Below are 21,681 nucleotides of genomic sequence, written 5' to 3'. Positions count from 1 at the left end.
AGGAGATGCTTATAAAAAGTTAATCCTGTGCTCACCAACTTATTGTTTCTTGTTTCCATTTATAGACCTAGCAAAAGTCAACAATAAGAAATGAAAAATCAAACATCTGTGACCGAGTTTGTTCTTCTGGGATTAACAGATGACCCAAAGCTGAATATTCTGATTTTTCTATTTCTCTTTTTCACATATATACTGAGTATTACTGGAAATCTGACCATTATTACCCTCACTCTGATAGATCCCTGCCTTAAAACACCCATGTACTTCTTCCTTAGGAATTTCTCTTTCCTGGAAATCTCATTCACAACAGTTTGTGTTCCTCGATTCCTAGTCAGCATTGTAACAGGGGATATGACCATTTCCTATAGCTCTTGCATGGCCCAGATATTTTTCTTCATACTGTTTGGTTCAACAGAATTTTTCCTTTTGACTGCCATGTCTTATGATCGCTATGTGGCTATCTGTAAGCCCCTGCATTACACAACCATAATGAATAGCAGGGTCTGCACCTTGCTCATAATTAGTTCTTGGCTGACTGGATTTCTCATCATCTTTCCACCTCTGATCATGGGGCTTCAACTGGATTTCTGCAACTCCAACATTATTGACCATTTCACCTGTGACACCTCTCCCATGTTACTGATCTCCTGCACAGACACAAGCTTCTTAGAGCTCTTGGGATTTTTCTTGGCAGTATTCACTCTCATAGTCACCTTGACATTAGTGATTCTTTCCTACGCATTCATCCTTAAGACAATTCTGAGAATCCCCTCTGCCGAGCAAAGGAAAAAGGCCTTTTCCACTTGTTCTTCGCACATGATTGTTGTCTCCATTTCTTACGGAAGCTGCATCTTCATGTATGTCAAAACTTCAGCAAAGGAAGGAAAAGCTCTGACTAAGGGTATAGCGGTGCTCAATACTTCTGTTGCTCCAATGCTAAATCCTTTTATCTACTCCCTAAGGAACCATCAGGTAAAACAATCCTTTAAGAATTTGGTCAAAAAGTGTTTGTCAAATAAATTTTAACGGTGAAAAACACTTCATTACCTGCACTTTAAATGGAACCTTCTATGTCATGCAGTACCAACACCGTTCTATTTCTCCCTCCACTACCATATACTACTTCCTTTTCTGGAATATTTTGCTCTCCATTTTGACCTCGCTTGGCGCAGTGATCATTATATGCCATGAAAATTCCCTGAGAATGATTGATTTGATGTCATAAAAATGAGGATTTAATAAGAATGCTAGATGTTATGTTTATGTGATCATTAAATAACTTTCTTGTTGAGCACTCAGAAAAAGCGAAATAAAGGTTATCATCAAGCAATTTTGAAAACTATTTTTCCCAGTGCATAAGTAGAGTACTAAAATAAGTACTGCAAGGGACTGTCTTCTAGTGTGTTTCTATTTCTCCTTGTATTTCCAATGATTCGGGCATCATAATATTGGTCTATGCTGTTTGGCACATACGTGTTATATAATGATTTTTAAACTGAAAGTCCAAAGTCACTACACGGATAACTTTGATATTTCTGGTGGGCCCCAATACTCTCACCATGAAGCATCTCTAAGGAGGATACACTGATGATGGCTCTGTAGCTACACTGTTAATGCCTCGACTTGCTATTTTAATGCTTATAACATCCATATTTTGGTATATAAACTTTTCCATAAGGTATTTCAAATTATCTCTAAATTTAAAAAAGTGTTCACTATTTATGTATTTGCTTCTTTATATCTATTTTCTTCCACAAGCAATGCATGAACACATGATATCATTTAATTTACTATCAACACATTTCTTTAATATTAATTCAAATTCTCAACTCTTGGATTCTCTTTTCTCCTTATTGAAAAAAAAAATGAGTCAAGCTGAGCATGGAGGTAAATGCCTGTAATCCCAGCACTGAAACAGGAGAATCACAGGTTCGAACCCAGCCTCAGCAATTTAATGAGGCCCTCAGTAACTTGGTGAGAACTTTTCTCAAAAAAAAATAATAATAATAGGACTGGGGTGTGGCTCAAAGGTAGAATGACTCACAGAGGTAGAATGAGTTACATCCTCAGTACTAAAAAAGAAAGAAAGAAAAAGAATGAGTCTTTTTTTGTATAATCAGAGTCTATATTTATAATCAGGATTATAAATAATCAAAAGCAGATGAAAATTTAAAAATTCATCCTGAGAGTACGAGAATGAAAACATACACATATGTTTCCATCTGTATTTAATAGCAAAGAATTTTACTACATCTACTTATAGGAAGTATTTCACTAAATTGATGGTAGCTTTCATTAAAATTGGAACATATATTGGAATTCTTAAACATCATAGAGCTGAATTTTCTAGCTAGTTCAGAATTATATTTTTGTTTCTTTTGCTTTACAAGAATTTTTATTTTTCCAATAGTTACTTTGGAGAGTTAATGTAAATATGGGCTTGTTTTTGCTCCTGCTCATATAGGTACAATTTTATTAATATGGTAGTCTATAAAATCTTTATCTCTCAATGCATATGGGAGAAGAGATATGATGTGTTAGTAAATGTTTAACAACTGGTTATCAAAAAACCCTGCTCAGACACGAGTTTTACTAATATAACCAATAGATAATAATAAAGCATACTATAAGCTTCATTATAACTTTCATGTACCCAATTGATTTTCACAGAACACTTTCACTGAATTTTTCCAAACTTAAACAGCTATGTTTATTATTCAACTAGTTTGACAAATGAACTCGTATTTCAATTTGCTAATTCTTTTTTCTATAAATGTCATTAAATCTGATAGCCAATGAATTTTTAATAGTTATTCATTTTAAGAATAATTTATTTACTTATGTTTGTAAATTTTAAGTTGTGGTTATGTTTAATAACTATCTGCCAAGATTTTAGGAAAGTTAACAAAATTAAGGACTAAGGGCTTTGCTAGATTAAATTATAGACTAAATTAAAGACTAAAACTATATTTGCTGCACACCTCAATTTTTTATTTTCTTTCTTTCTTTTTTTATGGTAATGGGGATTGAATCCAAAGGGCAACATACCTTCAAGCTACACCCCCAGTCCTATTTCTTATTCATTTTAAAATCCATGATGCTCCCATCTCAGTCTCTCAAGTACTGGGGTTACAAGCATGCACCACCACCCCCAGCTACCTCAATTTTTTCAACATGCACATTACTGCAATTTACCACCTGTCATTTTTTAATACGTACTTTTTTTTTTTTTGCGGTACTGGGGATTGAACACAGGAGCCCCACCTCCAGTCCTATTTTTTATTCTTTATTTTTAAACAGGGTGTCATCAAGCTGCAGAGGGCCTCACTAAGTAGCTGAGGCTAGGCACAAACCTGCTATCCTTCCTTTCAAATACTGATATTACAAGCATGTGCCACTAAGCCCGGCTTAAATATTCACTTTTAAGTGAATTTTTACCTATAGGTAACAACCACAGAAGCAATATTATTATTTTTTGTGGTACTGGGGAAAGAACCCAGGGGCATTGTACCTCCAAGCTATATATCCAGCCCTATTTTTTATCCTTTATTTTGAAACAGGCTCTCACTGAGTTGCAAAGGGCCTCACTAAGTAGCTGAGGCTGGCTGTGAACTATGATCCTCCTGTCTCAGCCTCCCAAATGCTGGGATTACAAGTGTGCGCCACCACACCTGGCTCACAGAAGTAATATTATAACAAAGCTATTATTAAAATGAGCATACTGATCATCAGTAATTTAATATATGTGTGGATACCAAAAAATACTAAACATTATTGTTTATGACTTTCATATTGTAATATACAATTTACAAAGAAATTAAATAGTGAAAGTCTTTTCATAAGATATAATATTCAAGCATAAATTCAAAAGGGAAAATCAAGAATGTAGAAAGAGCATGCAAATGTTAAATAATATAATCAATATTGATATTATGCATATTGTATATTTATTTGTCATATATAGGTAATAGGAATAGGTAGATAAAGAGGCTATTGATACATTTTGGGAGAAAATGATGTAAAATTCTATCCTCTTAATCAATAGAGACTTATTTCAAAAAGTTTATCCTAAAAGTCAATGAATGCTAATAGGTGGAAATCAATATAAATTTATCCATAGTAAAATTGTTAGTAAATATATTCATTTCTGAGTGCTCCTATAATTGGGTGGCTTTAGACATTTTATTTAATGTATCTTATTGTAGATTTCCTTGAGTTTATAATTGATAGGTCGGGTCCCTTCCCCTTCCCGTCATGGGACCCTACAGCTGGGACAGGAGGCCCCTGGAGCCCCGGAAGCCAGAAAGGGAGGTGGGGCAGACTCCAGATGTTGCAAGAGGACCGACATTCTCCTCCCTTGCTAGCCCCCACCCCAAGACCTGGCTACCTAAATACCCTTACTTCCTCCCTTACTGACTGACCAATCAGCCCCTCCCCCAACAATATCGGTTGGCAGACCCTCCCAAGAGCATTAATTAATTAAAAAGTGCCTGGTCTCACATTCCTTTTCCTTGATTTTGCCTCCCTTGCAATCTCCGACTCAATTTCAATGTTACATGTGGTGCCAAAACCCAAGAGGGGGAGGGTCTTTCTCTCCCTCCCTGAGACCCTATGGCTCCCCAGTGTAACATCCCCCCTGGGCCCCTGAAGGAGCCCTCCTCTCTACTTCCTGGAATCTGGACTCTCGACTCTTGTTTGGACTGACTGCTCTATGACAAGGTGAGTTCCCTTCCTTTCCTCTGATTAGTGAATCATCACCTCTAGCTTCTCTGTTTGTCAAACGTGCAGCCATACCAGAGTTAACCTGGACAACCAGGTTGCCTCCTCCGGCCCTGGAAAAGGAGTGGAAACATCCCTCCCATCCTCTTGGCCCTGTTCCTGAACATTAATCAGGATAACGTGGACACCTGTCTCCTGTTGTTCATTCTCACCCACAGACCAGACACGAGAAACCAAAATTCCAATATAGATCCCCAGTCCCGACTGGGTGGTCTCCTTGTTCATCTTTAGACCCTGGGACCTCAGTAAAAATTGGATAATGGGTCTCAATGGCCCAAAAATGGAACTCTGGATTTTAATATCCTGATCAATCTCAGCAACTTTTGTAAGTGGTCTGGTACGTGGTCGGAAGTCCCTTATATCCACACCTTTTTCTCCTTGTGCTCCCATCTCTCCCTTTTTTCCCACTGTTCCACTGCCCAGGTCCTCCTGGTTTTTGACACTCCCACCCATTCTTCTCAACCTCCAACCCCTTCCCCCCATCAGCCACCATTTTCTAATTCTGCTGAGCCATAGTTGCCATCCTATGGCTTTGCCAAGTTACAGATGTCATCTTCTGATTCCACCCCTGGTCCTCAGGATCTCTGCTCATCATCTCCTCATCATCCTAGCCACCCTACCACTAATCTCTTTTCACCAGTGGAGTCCACCTCCACACCCCAAGTTCTCCCTATATATCCCTCCCTCTCTGATCTCAATCTGCCATCAGAACCCCCTCTGATGGCCTCTCATCCTAACCTGCTCATTTCCCCCCCACCATCCTCCCTTAAGGAACCAACCCTTACCTCCCCCTCACCTTCCCCTGTAAATCACCATATCCTCCTCAAGGACTCCCTTCTTTCTTGGCCCCACTCTGCAAGGTGGCTGGTGCAGAGGGTGTGGTTCATGTTCATGTCCCTTTCTCCCTCCCAGACCTTGCTTAAATTGAAAAAAAAAACTGGGTTCTTTTTCCACCAATCCATACACTTTTATTAAGGAATTCCAATATATTATTCAAGTGTATGATCTCACATGGTGGAATCTTCATGTTACTTTAACCTCTGTCTTAACCCCTGATGAACAGGATCATATCTTAAAGGCCACCTGAGAATGAGCTGACAAGGCCCATTTGACTAACCCTTTCCTCCCTACTGGAGAGGCCATGGTACCTTCTGAAGATCCCCATTGGAATTACCAGGCAGCCCTAAACAATGGGGGATGAGGGATTAAAAAGGAGAGACCATATGATCCTATGCCTCCTTGATGGCAGGCAGGCCGCCTCCCATAAGGTGGTTAACTATGATAAACTTAAGGAACTCACCCAAGGTCCAGATGAAGACCAAGCCATTTTTCCTAATTGGCTTCAGGAGGCTTTCACCCTCTATACTTATTTAGATCCATCTACTAAAGTGGGATCTGTGGTGTTGGCAACACATTTCATTGGGCAATTGGCCCCTAACATTCGGAAGAAATTTAAAAAGGCAGGGGACAGGCCTCAGACTCCTATTTGAGATTTGGTGAACATGGTATTTAAGGTCTTTAATTCCCGAGAGAAACAAGCTGAGGTGGAACACATAATCTGGCTCCACCAAAAGGCAGATTTGCAAGCCTGTGCCTTAGTAGCAGCCCTGAGGCCAGAGATGGCGGCTCACCCCTCTGGACGGTGAGCGCCACCTAGAGGTGGAAGACAGCAACAAGTACCTCCAGGAGGTGCTTCACCCTCAGACATGCCAATCAACCAGACCATATTTGTCTTGAGGATAGGAGGGCCACTGGAAAAGTGATTGCCCTTGGAAAGCGGTGAGCCCCAGGTGCCTCAACACAGGGGGAATCACCCTCCCAGACCAGGCCCTGCCACTGGCCCTACTCAGCCTGGCCAAAGACTGACTGCTCCTGGACTAGTCAATCTGGATTACCCTTGCCAGGCCAAGGGTAACTCTCAAGGTAGTGGGTAAGCCAATCTCCTTTTTGGTTGACATGGGATCTACCTACTCAGTCAGTGTACAGGCCACCCCTCAAAGCTCCACCTTCATGAGCCCCTTTGAATTGTTGTATGGTCACTCTTTTTTGCTTAATCACTCTCTCCCTTTGGATCCCCCTCCCTTGGCTTCCTATCTCTGTTAATTATGTTTTCTTAGGCACCTCCTTTGGGAACACACTGACCAATATCTTCCACAACCTGGGATGAAGAAGCAGCTCTACACCCAGCAGCCAAGGCCCTTAAGCCAGGACACCAAGTCCTTCTCAAGTCACTTCAACCAAAACATCTTCAATCACGGTGGACTGGGCCCTTCACAGTGATCCTAACCACACTCACTGTGGCCAAACTGCTGGGTGACCCCAATCAGCTAAAAAAGGGCTCTGTTACAACAGCCTCATGAAAGATTCTCCTGTACAGTGTTGGGGCCCACTGAGCTCCATTTTTCTTGGCATGACTCTCTTTAATGCTTTTATTTTAGCAGGCCCACCTGTTTATGTCTGGAAGTTCACTGTGCAGAAAACCTATTCACCACCCCCTCCACAAACTGTTGGACTGACCACAAAGTGAAGCAGCGCAGTGCTGTCTCTCTCTCTCTCTCTCTCTCTCTCTCTCTCTCTCTCTCTCTCTCTCTCTCATCTCTCAATGCCAGACAACCATAACCCCTTGTCTGCTAAAGTTCATTCAGATGTGCATTACCTAGCTGTCCAGGGTAGCCTTTGAACAACTCCTGCTGCAGCCATATTCCCGCCTGCCCACTTCAGAATGATCCAACCTCTTCCAGCCAAGGGGCCCCTATAACAATGTCCCCTCTGCCAGCAGGAAGTAGTTATTGACTCAGTAATCAACCAATATTACCAAAAGGCTGGGATGATAAGATGAGGTGCCCTCCCCCTCCCCTCACAGGACCCTGCAGTTGGAACAGGAGGCCCTGGAGCCCCGGAAACCAGAAGTGGAGGTGGAGCAGACTCCAGATGTCACCAGAGGACCAGCATTCTCCTGCCTTGCTAGCTTCCACCCCAAGACCTGGCTACCTAATACCCTCACTTCCTTCCTTAGGCGTGACTCTGACTGACCACTTCCTCCTTGCCCGAGGGTGCTAATTAATTAAAAAGTGTCTGGTCTTACACTCCTTTTGCTGGGTTTTGCCTCCCTTGCCTGTTCTTCTTTGTCTCTTTTCTGACTACATAATTTCAATTGTCCTGTATTCAAGATTGCTGATTCTTTCCCATGATACTTCTTGAAGTCCCCTGTAAATGTGTGTGTGTGTGTGTGTGTGTGTGTGTGTGTGTGTGTGTGTGTGTTAGATTTTTCAGATTAAAATTTCTATCTGACTCTGTTATAATCTATGTTAATTTGGGTTCTTCATTCATTCATCATTCTCCTGGTTTTTTAAGTTTTTTGTCCATTGTTTCCTTGAGCACTTTGAACATGGTTAACATGAAGTCATAATTTAGTATGTCCAATCTGCATTTTCTCAGAGCCATTTTCTGTCAATTTCTTTCTTCCATTTTCCCTACTTTCACATCCCCTCATGAATAATCCATACTTTCTTATGTAAGCCTTGTTACTGTTTCTGAAAACTGGACATTTAAAATATTATAATGTGGTAATTACTCTGGAAATTAGATTCTTCTCCCTCACCAAGTTTTGCTATTGTTGCTTGTTGATGGCTGAAGTTTTGAAGACTATAATATTCAAACTGGAATTATATATTGACTTAGAGACTTTATGGAACTATTTTTGGTAAGACTATATTCCTTATCATGTGTCATCACTGCTGTTTCTATTTTTCTACTTCAGTAGTCAGTTAGTGACCTGACAGAGCTTTATTTTAGTGTCTGAAGAAAAAAGGAGAAATATTAGAACTCTTCTAGTCTTTGCAACTTGCTTTGAGATAAGTTACTCCTTCAATGCTTAGTCAGACTGCCTACAACTCTGCCTTAACTTTTACCTTCTGCTTTCATGGAACACACACATTTGGTAGAGGCAAAAAGTTTAGGGCATTCTGAAGGCATTTTCAATGACTTTCTCACCCTGGGAATATACATTTCACTCATTTTTCCATGAAATCTGAGATAGTCCTTTTAAACTATTTTTTTCCCAAGAAAATTTACCTTCTGCCTCCCTTTCCTAGTTTTTGGGGAGAGTCTGACCTTTACTAACTCCCACTGTCCTTTGTCTTAGGCAGCCACAGTAATTATTTATCTTTCATGTTTCAACAGCAACCACCACTACCTAAAAAGACATTCTAGCTCAAGAACAGTGAAACAGAGATCAGCCTCCAAATCAGACTCTCAGGGAACCTCCAGACTAGTGAAAATGAAAAAGTAGCATTTTAAGAATTTTTGTATTAGCCCTCTAAAACTGGCAGCCATGACTGAAATGAAGGCCACTTTTGCCACAGCTGCCACTATGCTAGAAAATGGGAGATAATACTGGATACCAAAATCACCTTAACATTTTCTTCCCAGATTGTAGCTTCATTTTCTTAGATTAACCATTCCCCATGTTACCATAAGATTTTTATTAGATTACATTTTTTTTAATAATTGTCTGTTTGACCATTTTAGTGATGTCTGAAGTGGAAAGATTGATTCTTTGAGTTCCAAGATCTGTTATTTTTCTGTCACCCAAAATACAGATTTTTCATTTGGGTGATGGCCAATTTTACCATTTTATCTTTGTTTATTACTCTTTAATAAATCAGTGGCTCTAAAATATTATATAAAAATACTCTTTCAAAATGGAGAGATTCAGTACCATGCACTTTATTTAAGGTAAATGTTAATTTTAAAAATAAGGTAAGGAAAGAAGCAAAAAGAAGCAAAATAAAATTTAGTTGAATATTAATGGGAATGCCTGTTTTTCAGTGGTCACGAATTTTGTAGCTGATACTAGTATAGAAGTGAGATACCTTCCTTGGGTAGATTCAAACTACTAGATTTCTTCTGGACTTTACCACTTATTGCTAATCTGAAGGCATTGTTTACCATAACCATGACATCCAGCCCTCCAAGTATTCCCTGTTAAAAGGTACTGCTTTTAACTTCATCATTGTAGAATATATAACATGTGGTCTGGCATTGCATAATTCTATTAATTAGAAACATGGAATCCATTACGCTAATGACCTATCTCAAATTAAACCATAAACTATCTAGTCCTCAGTCACACTTTTCATCTATCCGATAAATCTTCAAATGTCTTATATATAATATTTTGCTAACTCACTCAACTAGCATGCATGGTCTTCCCCCAGAAAACATCAGTTCTATCCAGAAAACTATTTTTTATCTTTATTTATGATATCAAATCTCTAGTTGAAATTTCTTTTAGGTCACAATTACATTCCAACCTCTTAATTCATCTTTTCTCATTGAAAATTACTAGGGAGCCAAGGTGAGTCTCTTTTCATTTAAAGCAGTAATTGAAGAATAATTTACAAAATGTATTCAAGCAATTATTATCTTTCCTTTGCTTTATGCAATTCTGACATTACAGGTGGAATTCTGTATTCCCGAAATACCGAATGGCTCCCAAGAGAACCTAATTAAAGTGTTGCCAAATTATTTGTGTTATTAGATGCACCAGTTTATTTTTCTGTCTCCAAGGATATATGTCTATTATGTTTGCCTCCCAAACAAACTTCTCTAACCTTACATTTAAAATACACAGACGTCACAATTTGGAGGAAAGATTTTTGGAAAACCTGTATCACAGGACATTGGCTTTTTTTTTTTTTTAAGCCATTTTGTAGATTGAATTTTTCTCATTCTCTTTAATTGGATTTTGGATTGAGAAATGGATAGTTTATGGAAAAGGATAAAACCTTTAAATTCTAATGACTGAGTGGCCATACAACAGAGAAGTAATTTGATCAAAGGTATAAAAATGAAAAAAATTCTGCCTAAAATATTTATCTTATTATAGGTAATCAGAAAACTAAGCTTAAACCATGACTTGACTAACATAAATGTGAGTATATCTACTCTATATCCACACTGTTAATTTTCTTTCTAAATGATAGAGCTCTTAACAATTCATCTCTTTGAAATGTATCATGAAGGCATTTTGTCAATTCTTGCATTATTTTCTCTGCCTAGATCTTACTAAATTTGTGGCAGGTGAGTTTAGAATTGTACAACACCTACACAGAGGATACCAGTGGTACTCCAGATAATGGAGGGGAAATACCAGCAAGCCTTGAATGGAAAGATAGGAGAGGAGGAAGGCTGAACTTGATTAATGAGGGCCCACATATGAATATGTGTAAAATTATGAATATGGCATGGTTACCCGGGACAATCATTGGTGGGAGGGGGGAAGAGAAAACAGGGGCGGGGGGAGGGTCTCAAGTATAGATTAAATGTATACTATTTATGTTCAATAAAAAATTTTTTAAAAAAGAATTGTACAACACCTGTTTCCAGAAGGAGTTAGGCACATTTTCTTAGCTAAGCTTTGATGATATGCTCTTATGTAGAAATAACAATATTGGGTGCATTACTCCTATTTCATTATCATCTGAATTCTGTTCATTAACTCAGACTGCACTCAGGATCTACTCAAGAACTCCCCAGCTGGTTTCTTTTCCTAGTGCTGGTGGGAGTAGATCATACTCAACAATCCTGGAAAGTCTCTTTATGCTATTGAGTAACTTCCTCATTGGAACTGTAATTGCCTAAAATTTCCATTGTGTTTGCAAATACCTCTACTAGTATCTATATTAGCCAGGATTGAGTAATTAAAAATTGGCATGTGAGCTTAGTCCATAGAGCTAAGACAAACCCCTGCATCTTGAAGCTAGTAGTAATCAGGACTGCATATACATCATCGGATGATTAATTCAGCCTTTCATTTGTCAAATGAAGTTAAGCCTAAGTTAGTGTTAAACATGGATGCTACACTATCTGCATATAATACTTATGTGACTTGGGGAAGTAACATACCTCCTCTGCACATAAATTTCCTCATCTGCAAAATGAGTTTTTTGATAGAACATATAAGAATGATTGTTTGGCATAGAGTATAGGTTATATAGACATTTTCTATAATAGAAAGAAAAAAGGGGTATAAGAGGAAGATATACAATTTATTATATTTTTGCTATATGATTATTATTGTCTTCCTTCTAATATATTTCTTTCACTTATCACATCCTTGAAATATAAGAAAGTAAGCTGGGCGTGGCGGCACACACTTGTAATCCCAGTACCTGGGAGCTGAGACAGGAAGATTGCAGGTTTGCAGCCAGCCTCCACTACTTAGTGAGGCCCTCTGCAACTTAGTGAGACCCTGTTCCAAAACAAAAAATAAAAATAGGGCTGGAGGTGTAGCTCAAAGGTAGAATGTGTCTGGGTTCAATCCCCAGTGCCGCAAAAGGGAAGAAGAAGAAAAAGAAGAAGAAGAAGAAGAAGAAGAAGAAGAAGAAGAAGAAGAAGAAGGAGGAGGAGGAGGAGGAGGAGGAGGAGGAGGAGGAGGAGGAGGAGGAGGAGGAGGAGGAGGAGGAGGAGGAGGAGGAGGAGGAAGAGGAGGAGGAGGAGGAGGAGAAGGAAAATGTTATCAGATTTTCTTTCAAAGCAGATCTTTTATTTTTTTTAAGGTACTGGAGTCCATCCAGGGCATTCTACCTCCAAGCTACACCCCCAGCCCTATTTTTTATTCTTTATTTTGAAACAGGGTCTCACTGAGTTGCAAAGGGCTCCCTAAGTAGTAGCTGAGTCTGGCCACAAACTGCGATCCTCCTGTCTCAGCCTCCCAAAAGCTGGGATTACAAGCATGCACCACTATGCCTGGCTTCAAAACAGATTTTGATAAAAGTTGTCATGCAATAGCTTTTTGAAATAATATGTTTGTTGTTAATTAAATTAATCTGATTTATTTTATTGTTTACTTTTTTACATTTTTTGAAATCAAATTAGAACTTTTATACCATGATTTTGTTTATTAATAAGGGCTTATATATATTTGTTTCATCTTCAAAGAACAGCTAATAGGGTCAGTTTTACCTAATGGTAAGAAGAGAAGAATTTCCTCGAATTTCCCATTTTTGTTTAATATTTTCTATGAACATAAATCATTTAGGAAAATATTTATGCTAAGTGAGATCAGAAAGGCTCAGAAAGTGAAGGGTCATATGTTTCCTTTCTTATGTGGAAGCTAGTCAGAAAATAAAAAGCAAAAGAGACTTGAGTTAAATCAGGAGAAATATCAATAGAACAGCAGAAGGGGACTTGGAGATGAATGTGTGGAGGAGAAAAAGAGAGATCTGATGAAGGGAGAAGTTCAACTAATGCTATGTTCATTTATGAAATTATATTTACCAGTCTCAATAATATTACAGGACGGGGAGTGAGAGACGTGAGATCCAGAGGAAAACTCACCAAGTGCTGTGTGCACATATGTTCATATCACTCGAACCTCATTATGATGTATAATTACGATGTACTGATAAAAGTATATTAAAAACAAGAAAAGATTAACATGATTCAAAGTAAGTTTTTTGATGATAGTGCTATCATTTTTGTTTTATGGTCATTAAGTTTCCAAAATCATTATGAATTTTGACAACTTGTCCAATCATCCTCAAGCACAACAAAGCTAAGCATTTATAATTACCCATTTTTATAACTGTTAAATTCTTTCTTGTGTTAACTAAATAACCAATAATATGACACAGAAGATTCATAGCTGAGCTGGGCGTGGTGGCGCACCCTTGTAATCTCAGCATTTGAGAGGGTGAGACAGAAGGATTGTGGTTTACGAGCAGCCTCAGCTACTTAGTGAGGCCCTTTGCAACTCAGTGAGACCCTGTTTCACAATAAAGAATAAAAAATAGGGCTGGGGATGTAGCTCAGAGGTAGAATGCCTGGATTCCATCCCTAGTACCACAAAAAAGAGAATATTCATAGCTGAGATAAGAGTGTTTTAAAATTAATAAAACATTAGTTCTTTCCCTGCCTAAAACGTCCTGATACGAGCTTTCACTTGTGGTGGATAGCCATTTCGCTACATCTCATTAAATGCATCTTGTCAAGTTCTTCATGCAGAATAAGAGCACTACGGGTCTATTTGAAATGGTATCATGAGTTGAAATGTACTTTTCTTTTACCTACAGATCTATCAGAATTCAGAGCTTAACTATGCCAAATAAGACATCAGTCATAGAATTTATTCTTCTGGGACTTACAGAGGACCCAGAGTTACAAGTTGTGATATTCTCCTTTATGTTGGTCACATACTTATTGAGCGTGAGTGGAAACATGACTATCATTATGTTAACACTGTCAGATGTCCATTTGAAAACTCCCATGTATTTCTTCCTCAGAAACTTCTCTTTCATAGAAATTTCATTTACGACAGTCTGCATTCCCAGATTTCTGGTCAGCATTGCTACAGGGAACACAACCATTTCCTATAATGCTTGCATGGGACAAGTATTTTTTTTAATCTTTCTGGGAGTAACAGAATTTTTTCTTCTGGCTGTCATGTCCTATGATCGCTACGTGGCCATCTGCAAGCCTCTGCATTACACAACTATCATGAGTAACAAAGTCTGTGGCTGTCTTGTCATCAGCTCCTGGATAGCGGGTTTTCTCATTGTTTTCCCCCCAGTGGTCATGGGCCTCCAATTGGATTTCTGTGACTCCAACGTTATTGACCATTTCACCTGTGACTCTTCTCCCATACTGATGATTGCTTGCACAGACACACACTCTCTAGAGCTTTTGATATTTTCCTTTGCAGGGTTCACACTCTTGACAACTTTGGCCTTGGTGATTCTCTCCTACACACTCATCCTTAGGACAATTCTGAAGATTCCCTCTGCCCAGCAAAGGAAAAAGGCCTTTTCCACTTGTTCCTCCCATATAATTGTGGTTTCCCTTTCTTATGGAAGTTGCATTTTTATGTATGTAAAAACATCTGCAAAAGAAGGTGTAGCTCTAAACAAAGGTATAGCAGTGCTAAATACCTCGGTTGCTCCCATGTTGAATCCCTTTATCTATACCTTAAGGAATCAGCAGGTAAAACAGGCTTTTAAAGACTTTGCCAAAAAAATGTTTTCATCAAACAAGCATTAATTGTTATGAAATCTATAGCTGAAACCACAAACACAAATCATTGTTCTAGGTAACAGGTATGCACCAAGAAATAAATGCACAGGGTCCATTGTAGAGCTTACTTCTAGTGCTGAAATACACACATTGAACAACCAATATGATAGAAAGGTAAACTACCTAGTACTTTATTAAGTGATAAATACTATATAAGAATAAAAGAAATGGGAAAGGGATAGTGGATAGAGGTTGAATTAAATAACCTAGTCAAAGATGTGGTGGCACATGCCTGTAATTCCAGTACTTGGGAAGCTAAGACGGGCAGATCGCATGTGTGAAGACAGCCTTAGCAGTACAGCAAGATTCCCAGAAACCTAGCAAGACTCTGTTTCAAAACAAAAAATAAAAAAGGCCATCGGGTACAGCTCAGAGGTAGAATATCCCTGAGTTCAATCCCTAACACCACCAAAAAACAATTTAGTCACCTTAAACCTCCTTTTTAAAAAGCTATTTTACTCTCAAATGTATTTCCTACATTCTTTATTTTCTTCTCTTTTTTCTATAACTTCCCACCTTTTTTTCATCTATTTAACACATTAAGCATTTTGAGATTATGAGATATATGTATAAAATAAGTATTGGTATTTGCTTCAAAAAGATACATAGTAAGTTCTAGATAAACTTCAATCATACTTGAAAATAAGTGATCCTAAAGATAATTTACACAACCCACAATTTAATGAATAGGATGAGACCTAATTTCAGAGCTTAGACAACTATACTTTGTGATAATTTTGGAGAAAGGGCTCTTTTTCTAACTTACTTTTATTCTCTTATTTTATTGAATGAAATAGTCAGAATATGTATAGGGGGGAATAGCTGAGAAACAATGATCTTCTGTTAAAATGAGCTATTTCAAGCTATCCAGATTACTGTTTCACCAAAGTGCACTTAATCAGAAATACATGTTCACATCTTTTCAGATTAGATACTTACTACTAAACAAAACAAGGAGTTGTGAAATACTATATCAGTTGTGAAATGCTAGATGTACTATAAACAGTAAAAAAAAAAAAGTAAAAAAAAAGAAAACAACTGCTTTTATGCTAAATGTAGTGACTTCACACTTGAGATACCATCTTATATAATTTTACCATCAAGTAGATGGCAGTGAAATATCATAAAACTGCAGTTCATAAAGTCACTGAAAATTTGTGCAAGATTTATATGCATCTATTTAAAATGCATATAATGATCAGGGAACACAATCATTGATGAACAATTAAATAAGGGTAGTTAAAAGACAAATTATACACTGTAGTTTTCAAATAGTCACTATAAGTAGTTAGCTCTATTTAATTAGTAGGGATGAAAATACTTAAATGTGAAATTCAGAACCCTGTAAATTTAAAAATATTCAAGTTATGAAAAACAAAAAAGATATAGGAATATTAACAAAAACTAAAGAAATTGGTAAGGTTAATACTTAAGCTAATTAATTTTAAAGCTTTAGCAATACCAATATCATAAAAACATAAGACAAGAACATAAAATTTATAATGTTTTAATGTCTATTATAATTAAAATAGAAAAACTATAATTATATGATAGTAATATATTGGCACAATGTGCAATTATGCAGACATGTTTCAACTTTTTAGGAAAAAGTATTAGAAAATATTTGTACAGCAGCAAATAACCTGAATATATATTTTAACTATGAAATGAATCATTAAAAATAAATAATTCTACGAAATGTGCCTCCAAAATATACACAAGATTTTATATATATTTTATTCTAAATGTTAGATGCATTAACAATTCACTTAAACTATGTATTCTTGTAAATTATTTTAGACTATAAAATGGTTTAAAATTATTCACTTAATAACATAAAAATCTCTATAAAATATATACATGTATATAAACCTACTATGAGTCAATATTATTTAAAAAGGCAAGAAACAGCTGGGCATGGTGGCGCACGCTTGTAATCCCTGCACTTGGGAGGCAGAGACAGGAGGATCGCGCAGGTTCGAAGCCAGATGCACTGACTTAAGAGACCCTGTTTCCAAATAAAAATATAAAATAGGTCTGGGAGTGTAGCCCAGAGGTAGAAGGGTTTTCAGGAACCCCAGTACCACCAATAAATAAATATATATATATATATATATATATATATATATATATATATAATTATTCTAATGTCAATATATTTAAAAATACTTTTTTAATCCTAATTTTGGAATGAGACCACACATAGCCAAACCAGTCATGAGGGGAAAAAAGAGTAAAGTAGGGAGTATCATACTTCATGATTTGAAACACATTCTAGGGCTATAGTAATAAAAATAATATGGTACTGGAATTAAAAAGGTACATAGAACAAGGAACAGAATAGAGAGTCTTGAAATAAGCCACACATATTTAGTCAACCAGTCTTGAATAAGGCTACCAACAGTATATATTAAAAGGGATAATTTCTTTAATAAATGGTGATGGGGAAACTGGATGTCCACATTCAACAAATAAAATTATATATTTACTTACATCAGATAAGAAACTTAAAGTGGATTAAAGATTTAAACATAAGACACCCAAACCTCAAACTTCAAGAGAAAACAAGGAAGTCTCCTTGACATTGGTCTTGGCAATGAGATATTTTTTAAATTTGTATTGGTGCTTGTAGTCATACATCTGAATGGGGTACAAGAAGGTGAAGGCATACATACACAGATCACCCAATTATCCCTTACCCAATTTCTGCTACATTCCCTCCCCCTCACTCCTTCTCATGTTTGACTTGGTGATTTACATCGATATGTTTGTTAAAGTACATCATGCACATTAAAGAATTTCCCTCTTCTTTCCTCCCATCATCTCAGTTAGGTTGCCTTATTTGTTCATCTATAGTATGTCTTTCTTCATCTAGAATTTCTCCTATGACCCATCTTCTCCCTAGCTTCTGTATATTAGGAAGAGCATCAATTTCTTATTTCTGTGGCATGACTAATCTCACTTAGCATAATGTTCTCCAGTTCTCCAGTTTTATTTACAGCTGAGTAGAATTCCATTGTGCACATATCCTATAATTTTATAATCCATTCATCTGTTGATGGACATCTTGGCTGTTTCCATATTTTGGCAATGATGAATTGTGCAGATATGATCATAGGTATGCATGCATTAGTTTGGAAGTTTGGTTTCCATTCTTTGGGTAGATACCCAGAAGTGGTAGTGCTAGATCATATGGTAAGTTAGTTCCCATTCTTAAGAGAATACTCCATAGTGTTTTCCAAAGTGATTGCAGTAATTTGTAATTCCACCAACAATGTATTAGAGTTCCCACTACACATCCTCACCAGCATTTTTTGTTGTTTGTGTTTTGAATGATTGCCATTCTAGTTGGAGTTAGGTGAAATCTCAGGGTAGTTTTGATTTTCATCTCTCTGATTACTAATGGTGTAGAGCATTTTTTTTCATGCATTTATTGGCCATTTGAATTTCTTCTTTTGTGAAATGTCTATTTAATTCATTTGCCCATTTTTGATTGGGTTATTTGTTTTCATAGTGCTGAATTTCTTGAGTTATCTGTATATTCTAGATATTAGTCTTATTTTTGGAGGAGTAGGTGGCAAAAATCTTCTCCCATTCTATTTGTTCTCAGTTAAGATTCTTGATAGTTTCCTTTGCTATACAGAAGCTCTTCAGTTTCATGCAATTCCACATATTGATTTGCCTTTTAGTTTCTTGTGCCTTTGGGGTCTTGTTGAGAAAGTTTTTTCCTGTGCCCATGTGTTGCAGTGTCGGACCTATGCCCTCTTTAAGGAGCCTCAAGGTCTCTGGTCTAATTTCCAAGTCTTTGATCCATCTTGAATTGACTCTTGTGCAGGGTGAGAAAATGAGGTTTATTTCTATTTTTCTGCATATGATTAACTAGTTTTGCCAATGCCATTTGTTGAACAGGCTATCTTTTTTCCAGTGTATGTTTTTGGCCCCTTTGTCAAAGACCAATTGGCTATAAGTGTGCAGATTTGTTTCTGGGAGACTTTGACAACCCTCTCACACCATTATACTGATTTTCTAGACAAAAGGTCAGTAAAATGCCTCAGACCTGAAGTGAACAGCTGCAGATCAGTCGGTTGTAATTCATCAGTTCTTCCTGCACAAAGACCAGCTACAACTTCCAGCAGCCTAGCTCACCACACCCTTCAGGGATTCTGAGTAGAGCTCAACACCAGAAAAGTAACCCGCCACCCTCACAGCTGATGGTGCTGCGGCGGCGCCATCTTGCCAGCAGCAGCTGAGAGATTTATTTTTAATATGGCACCAAAAGCACAGGCTTTAAAAACAAAAACAAAAACAAACAAGTGGGACTGCATTAAAGTAAAAAATATTTGAAGAACAATTCCATTTATAGTAGCCTTAAAAATAAAATACTTAGAAATAAATCTAACAAATGAGGTAAAAGACCTATATAGTGAAAATTATAAAACTGAAGAGAGAAATTGAATAAGATCTTAGAAAAAGAAATGAATAAATATTGTCAAAAGGAATTTATAAATTCAATGTATTTTTATCAAAAATACCAATGTTGTTTTTTATAGATTTAGGAAAAATTATCATCTTAAAATGCATATGAAAGAAAAAAATCCAAAATGACCAAAGCAATCCTGAAAAATAATAACCTGCAAGAGGCATCACAATCTGATTTTCTTGAGAGTTACAGTAACAAAAATAACATGATATTGGCATAAAAACAGAAAAACAGACTAATAGGCCAATGTAACAGGATAGAAAATACAGAGATCAATGTATACACTTACAGACAGCTGATTTTTAAATGATTTTATTGGTATACATCATAGGGAGGTTCAAAGTCATACAAAACAAATATGCACACAGATCTTCAGGTCCCACCTGCTACCCACCCCTCCTCCATATATAATAGATTGATAATGATACTTTCATACATGGGCATTGTATAATTTGAATTATTTCTTTCATAAAGTTTTCTCTTACCCCTCCCACTGTCCTCCCTATTCCTTCTCACTATTCTATTGTGCTCTCTCCTCAATTATCTAAATTCTTTTTTGTTTTCTTTTACACTCAGATTTCCACAGCTGAGAGAAAACGTTCATTTCTTGACTTTCCAAGCCTGGTTGATCTCACTTAGCATAATATTATTTAGTTCCATCCATTTTCCTAAAAAAATGATATAATTTTGTTATGGAAGCCAGCTTCCATAACATTTTTAACAAAGGTGCCAAAAATATTTATTGGAGAAAAGATAGCAATTTCAACAAAAGGTTTTGTGAAAACTAGATATCCACATACAGGAGAATAAAATAGACCTCTATCTCTCACCCTGCACAAAAGTCAACTCAGAATGGATCAAAGACCTAGAAATTAGATCGGAAACTTTGCAAATATTAGAAAAAAAACTATAACCAACTCTTCAACATACATACTTCCTTAATGAAGCTTGGGAAATAAAACCAAAAATCATTAAATTGCAAAGCTTCTGCACAGCAAAGCTTCTCCCACAGAATGAGAGATAATTGTTGCCAGATACTCCTCTGATAGAGAATTAATATCTATAATGTATAAAGAACTAAAATAAATGACACTAAAGATGAATAACCCATTGAGAAAATGGACAATTGAACTGAATAGAAATTTCTCAAAAGAAGAAATACAAGTGGCCAAAAAAATATTTAAAAGTACAACTTCATTGGCAATCAGGCAAATGCAAATCAAAGCTACACTGAGATTCCATCTACCTCCAGTAAGAATGGCAATCATCAAGAATACAAACAATAATAAATACTGGCAAGAATGTGGGAGAAACAAAGTACTTATACACTGTTGGTGATATTGTAAATTAGTACAACCACTATGGAAATCAGTATGGAGAGTCCTCTAAAGATTAAAAATGGAACCACCATAAAACCCAACTATACCACTCCTCAGTATCTTTCTAAAATAATTAAAATCAGAACACTATTGTGATACAGGACTATTCATATTTATAGCAGCACAATTCACAACAGACAAATTATGGAAACAACATAGGTGTCTGTCAACAGATGAATGGATTAAAAAAAAAGGTGGTATATATACACAATGGAATTTTCAGGAAAATAGGTGAAACTAGAAAACATTATACTAAGTGAAATCAGTCTCTGAAAGTGAAGGATAATGTGTTTTCTCTCATATGTATAAGCTAGAGAGGAAATAGGAAAGAAAGGGGGCTTTGTAAGAATGAATAGAAGACCAATATGATAGTAGAAGGGGATGAGGGAAGGAGGAAGGATGGGGAAAGGAGCCTTGAGGGGAAAAAAAGACCAAATAATATTATGTTTATATATGAAATTATTATTAGCAACCTAACCAGCATGTATAGGGAGGGAGGAGTAGGGCAAAGGAGAAGGGTAAAGAGGAAAACACACCGAGAGACGTGCACACATATGAATGTATCACTCTGGGTCTCACTACAATGTTTTGTACTGCACCAATAAAATTCTAAAAAGAAAATTTTCCACGTGGCAAGGAAAATAATAAAAAAAATATAGGGCAACCAAGGAGTAGAAGAAAATACATAGCACATGCTTGCTAAGAGGTTATAATTCAAATTATACAAAAAGCTCCTACAACTCAATAGAAAAAATAGCTTCCTTTCTTAAATGGGCAAAAGACCTGAACAGAGATTTGAACAACTTGTTCAAATGGCCAAAAGTCATATCAAACATTTCTTTATATCAATAAACATTAGGGAAATTGAATTTAAAACCACAATTTGATATCACTTTCTACCTTGTAAAGATGTCTGTCCTAAAAATACATACATATACAAGACAAGACATAAGTGTTGGTAAGAGTTTG

The 21,681-nt window shown here is 36.8% G+C and overlaps 2 protein-coding genes across 2 annotated transcripts; both read left to right on the top strand.

Moving 5' to 3' along the window:
- Positions 1–90: 90 nt before the first annotated feature.
- On the top strand, positions 91–1,026 carry LOC308270237 (olfactory receptor 6C76-like; the record flags this gene model as incomplete). Its single annotated transcript, XM_080706033.1, has 1 exon — positions 91–1,026. One exon carries the CDS (start codon positions 91–93, stop codon positions 1,024–1,026), a length of 936 nt encoding a protein of 311 aa, XP_080562159.1.
- Positions 1,027–13,881: 12,855 nt separating this feature from the next.
- Positions 13,882–14,820, top strand: LOC308269498 (olfactory receptor 6C65-like; the record flags this gene model as incomplete). Its single annotated transcript, XM_080704863.1, has 1 exon — positions 13,882–14,820. The coding sequence occupies one exon, from the start codon at positions 13,882–13,884 to the stop codon at positions 14,818–14,820; it is 939 nt and encodes a 312-aa protein (XP_080560989.1).
- Positions 14,821–21,681: the final 6,861 nt, after the last annotated feature.

This window comes from Muscardinus avellanarius (assembly GCF_963383645.1).
Source record: "Muscardinus avellanarius genome assembly, chromosome: 11".
Classification (NCBI taxonomy): domain Eukaryota; kingdom Metazoa; phylum Chordata; class Mammalia; order Rodentia; family Gliridae; genus Muscardinus; species Muscardinus avellanarius.
The sequence above is the reverse complement of the archived record's forward strand: the minus strand, read 5'-3'. Positions and strand labels throughout refer to the sequence as shown.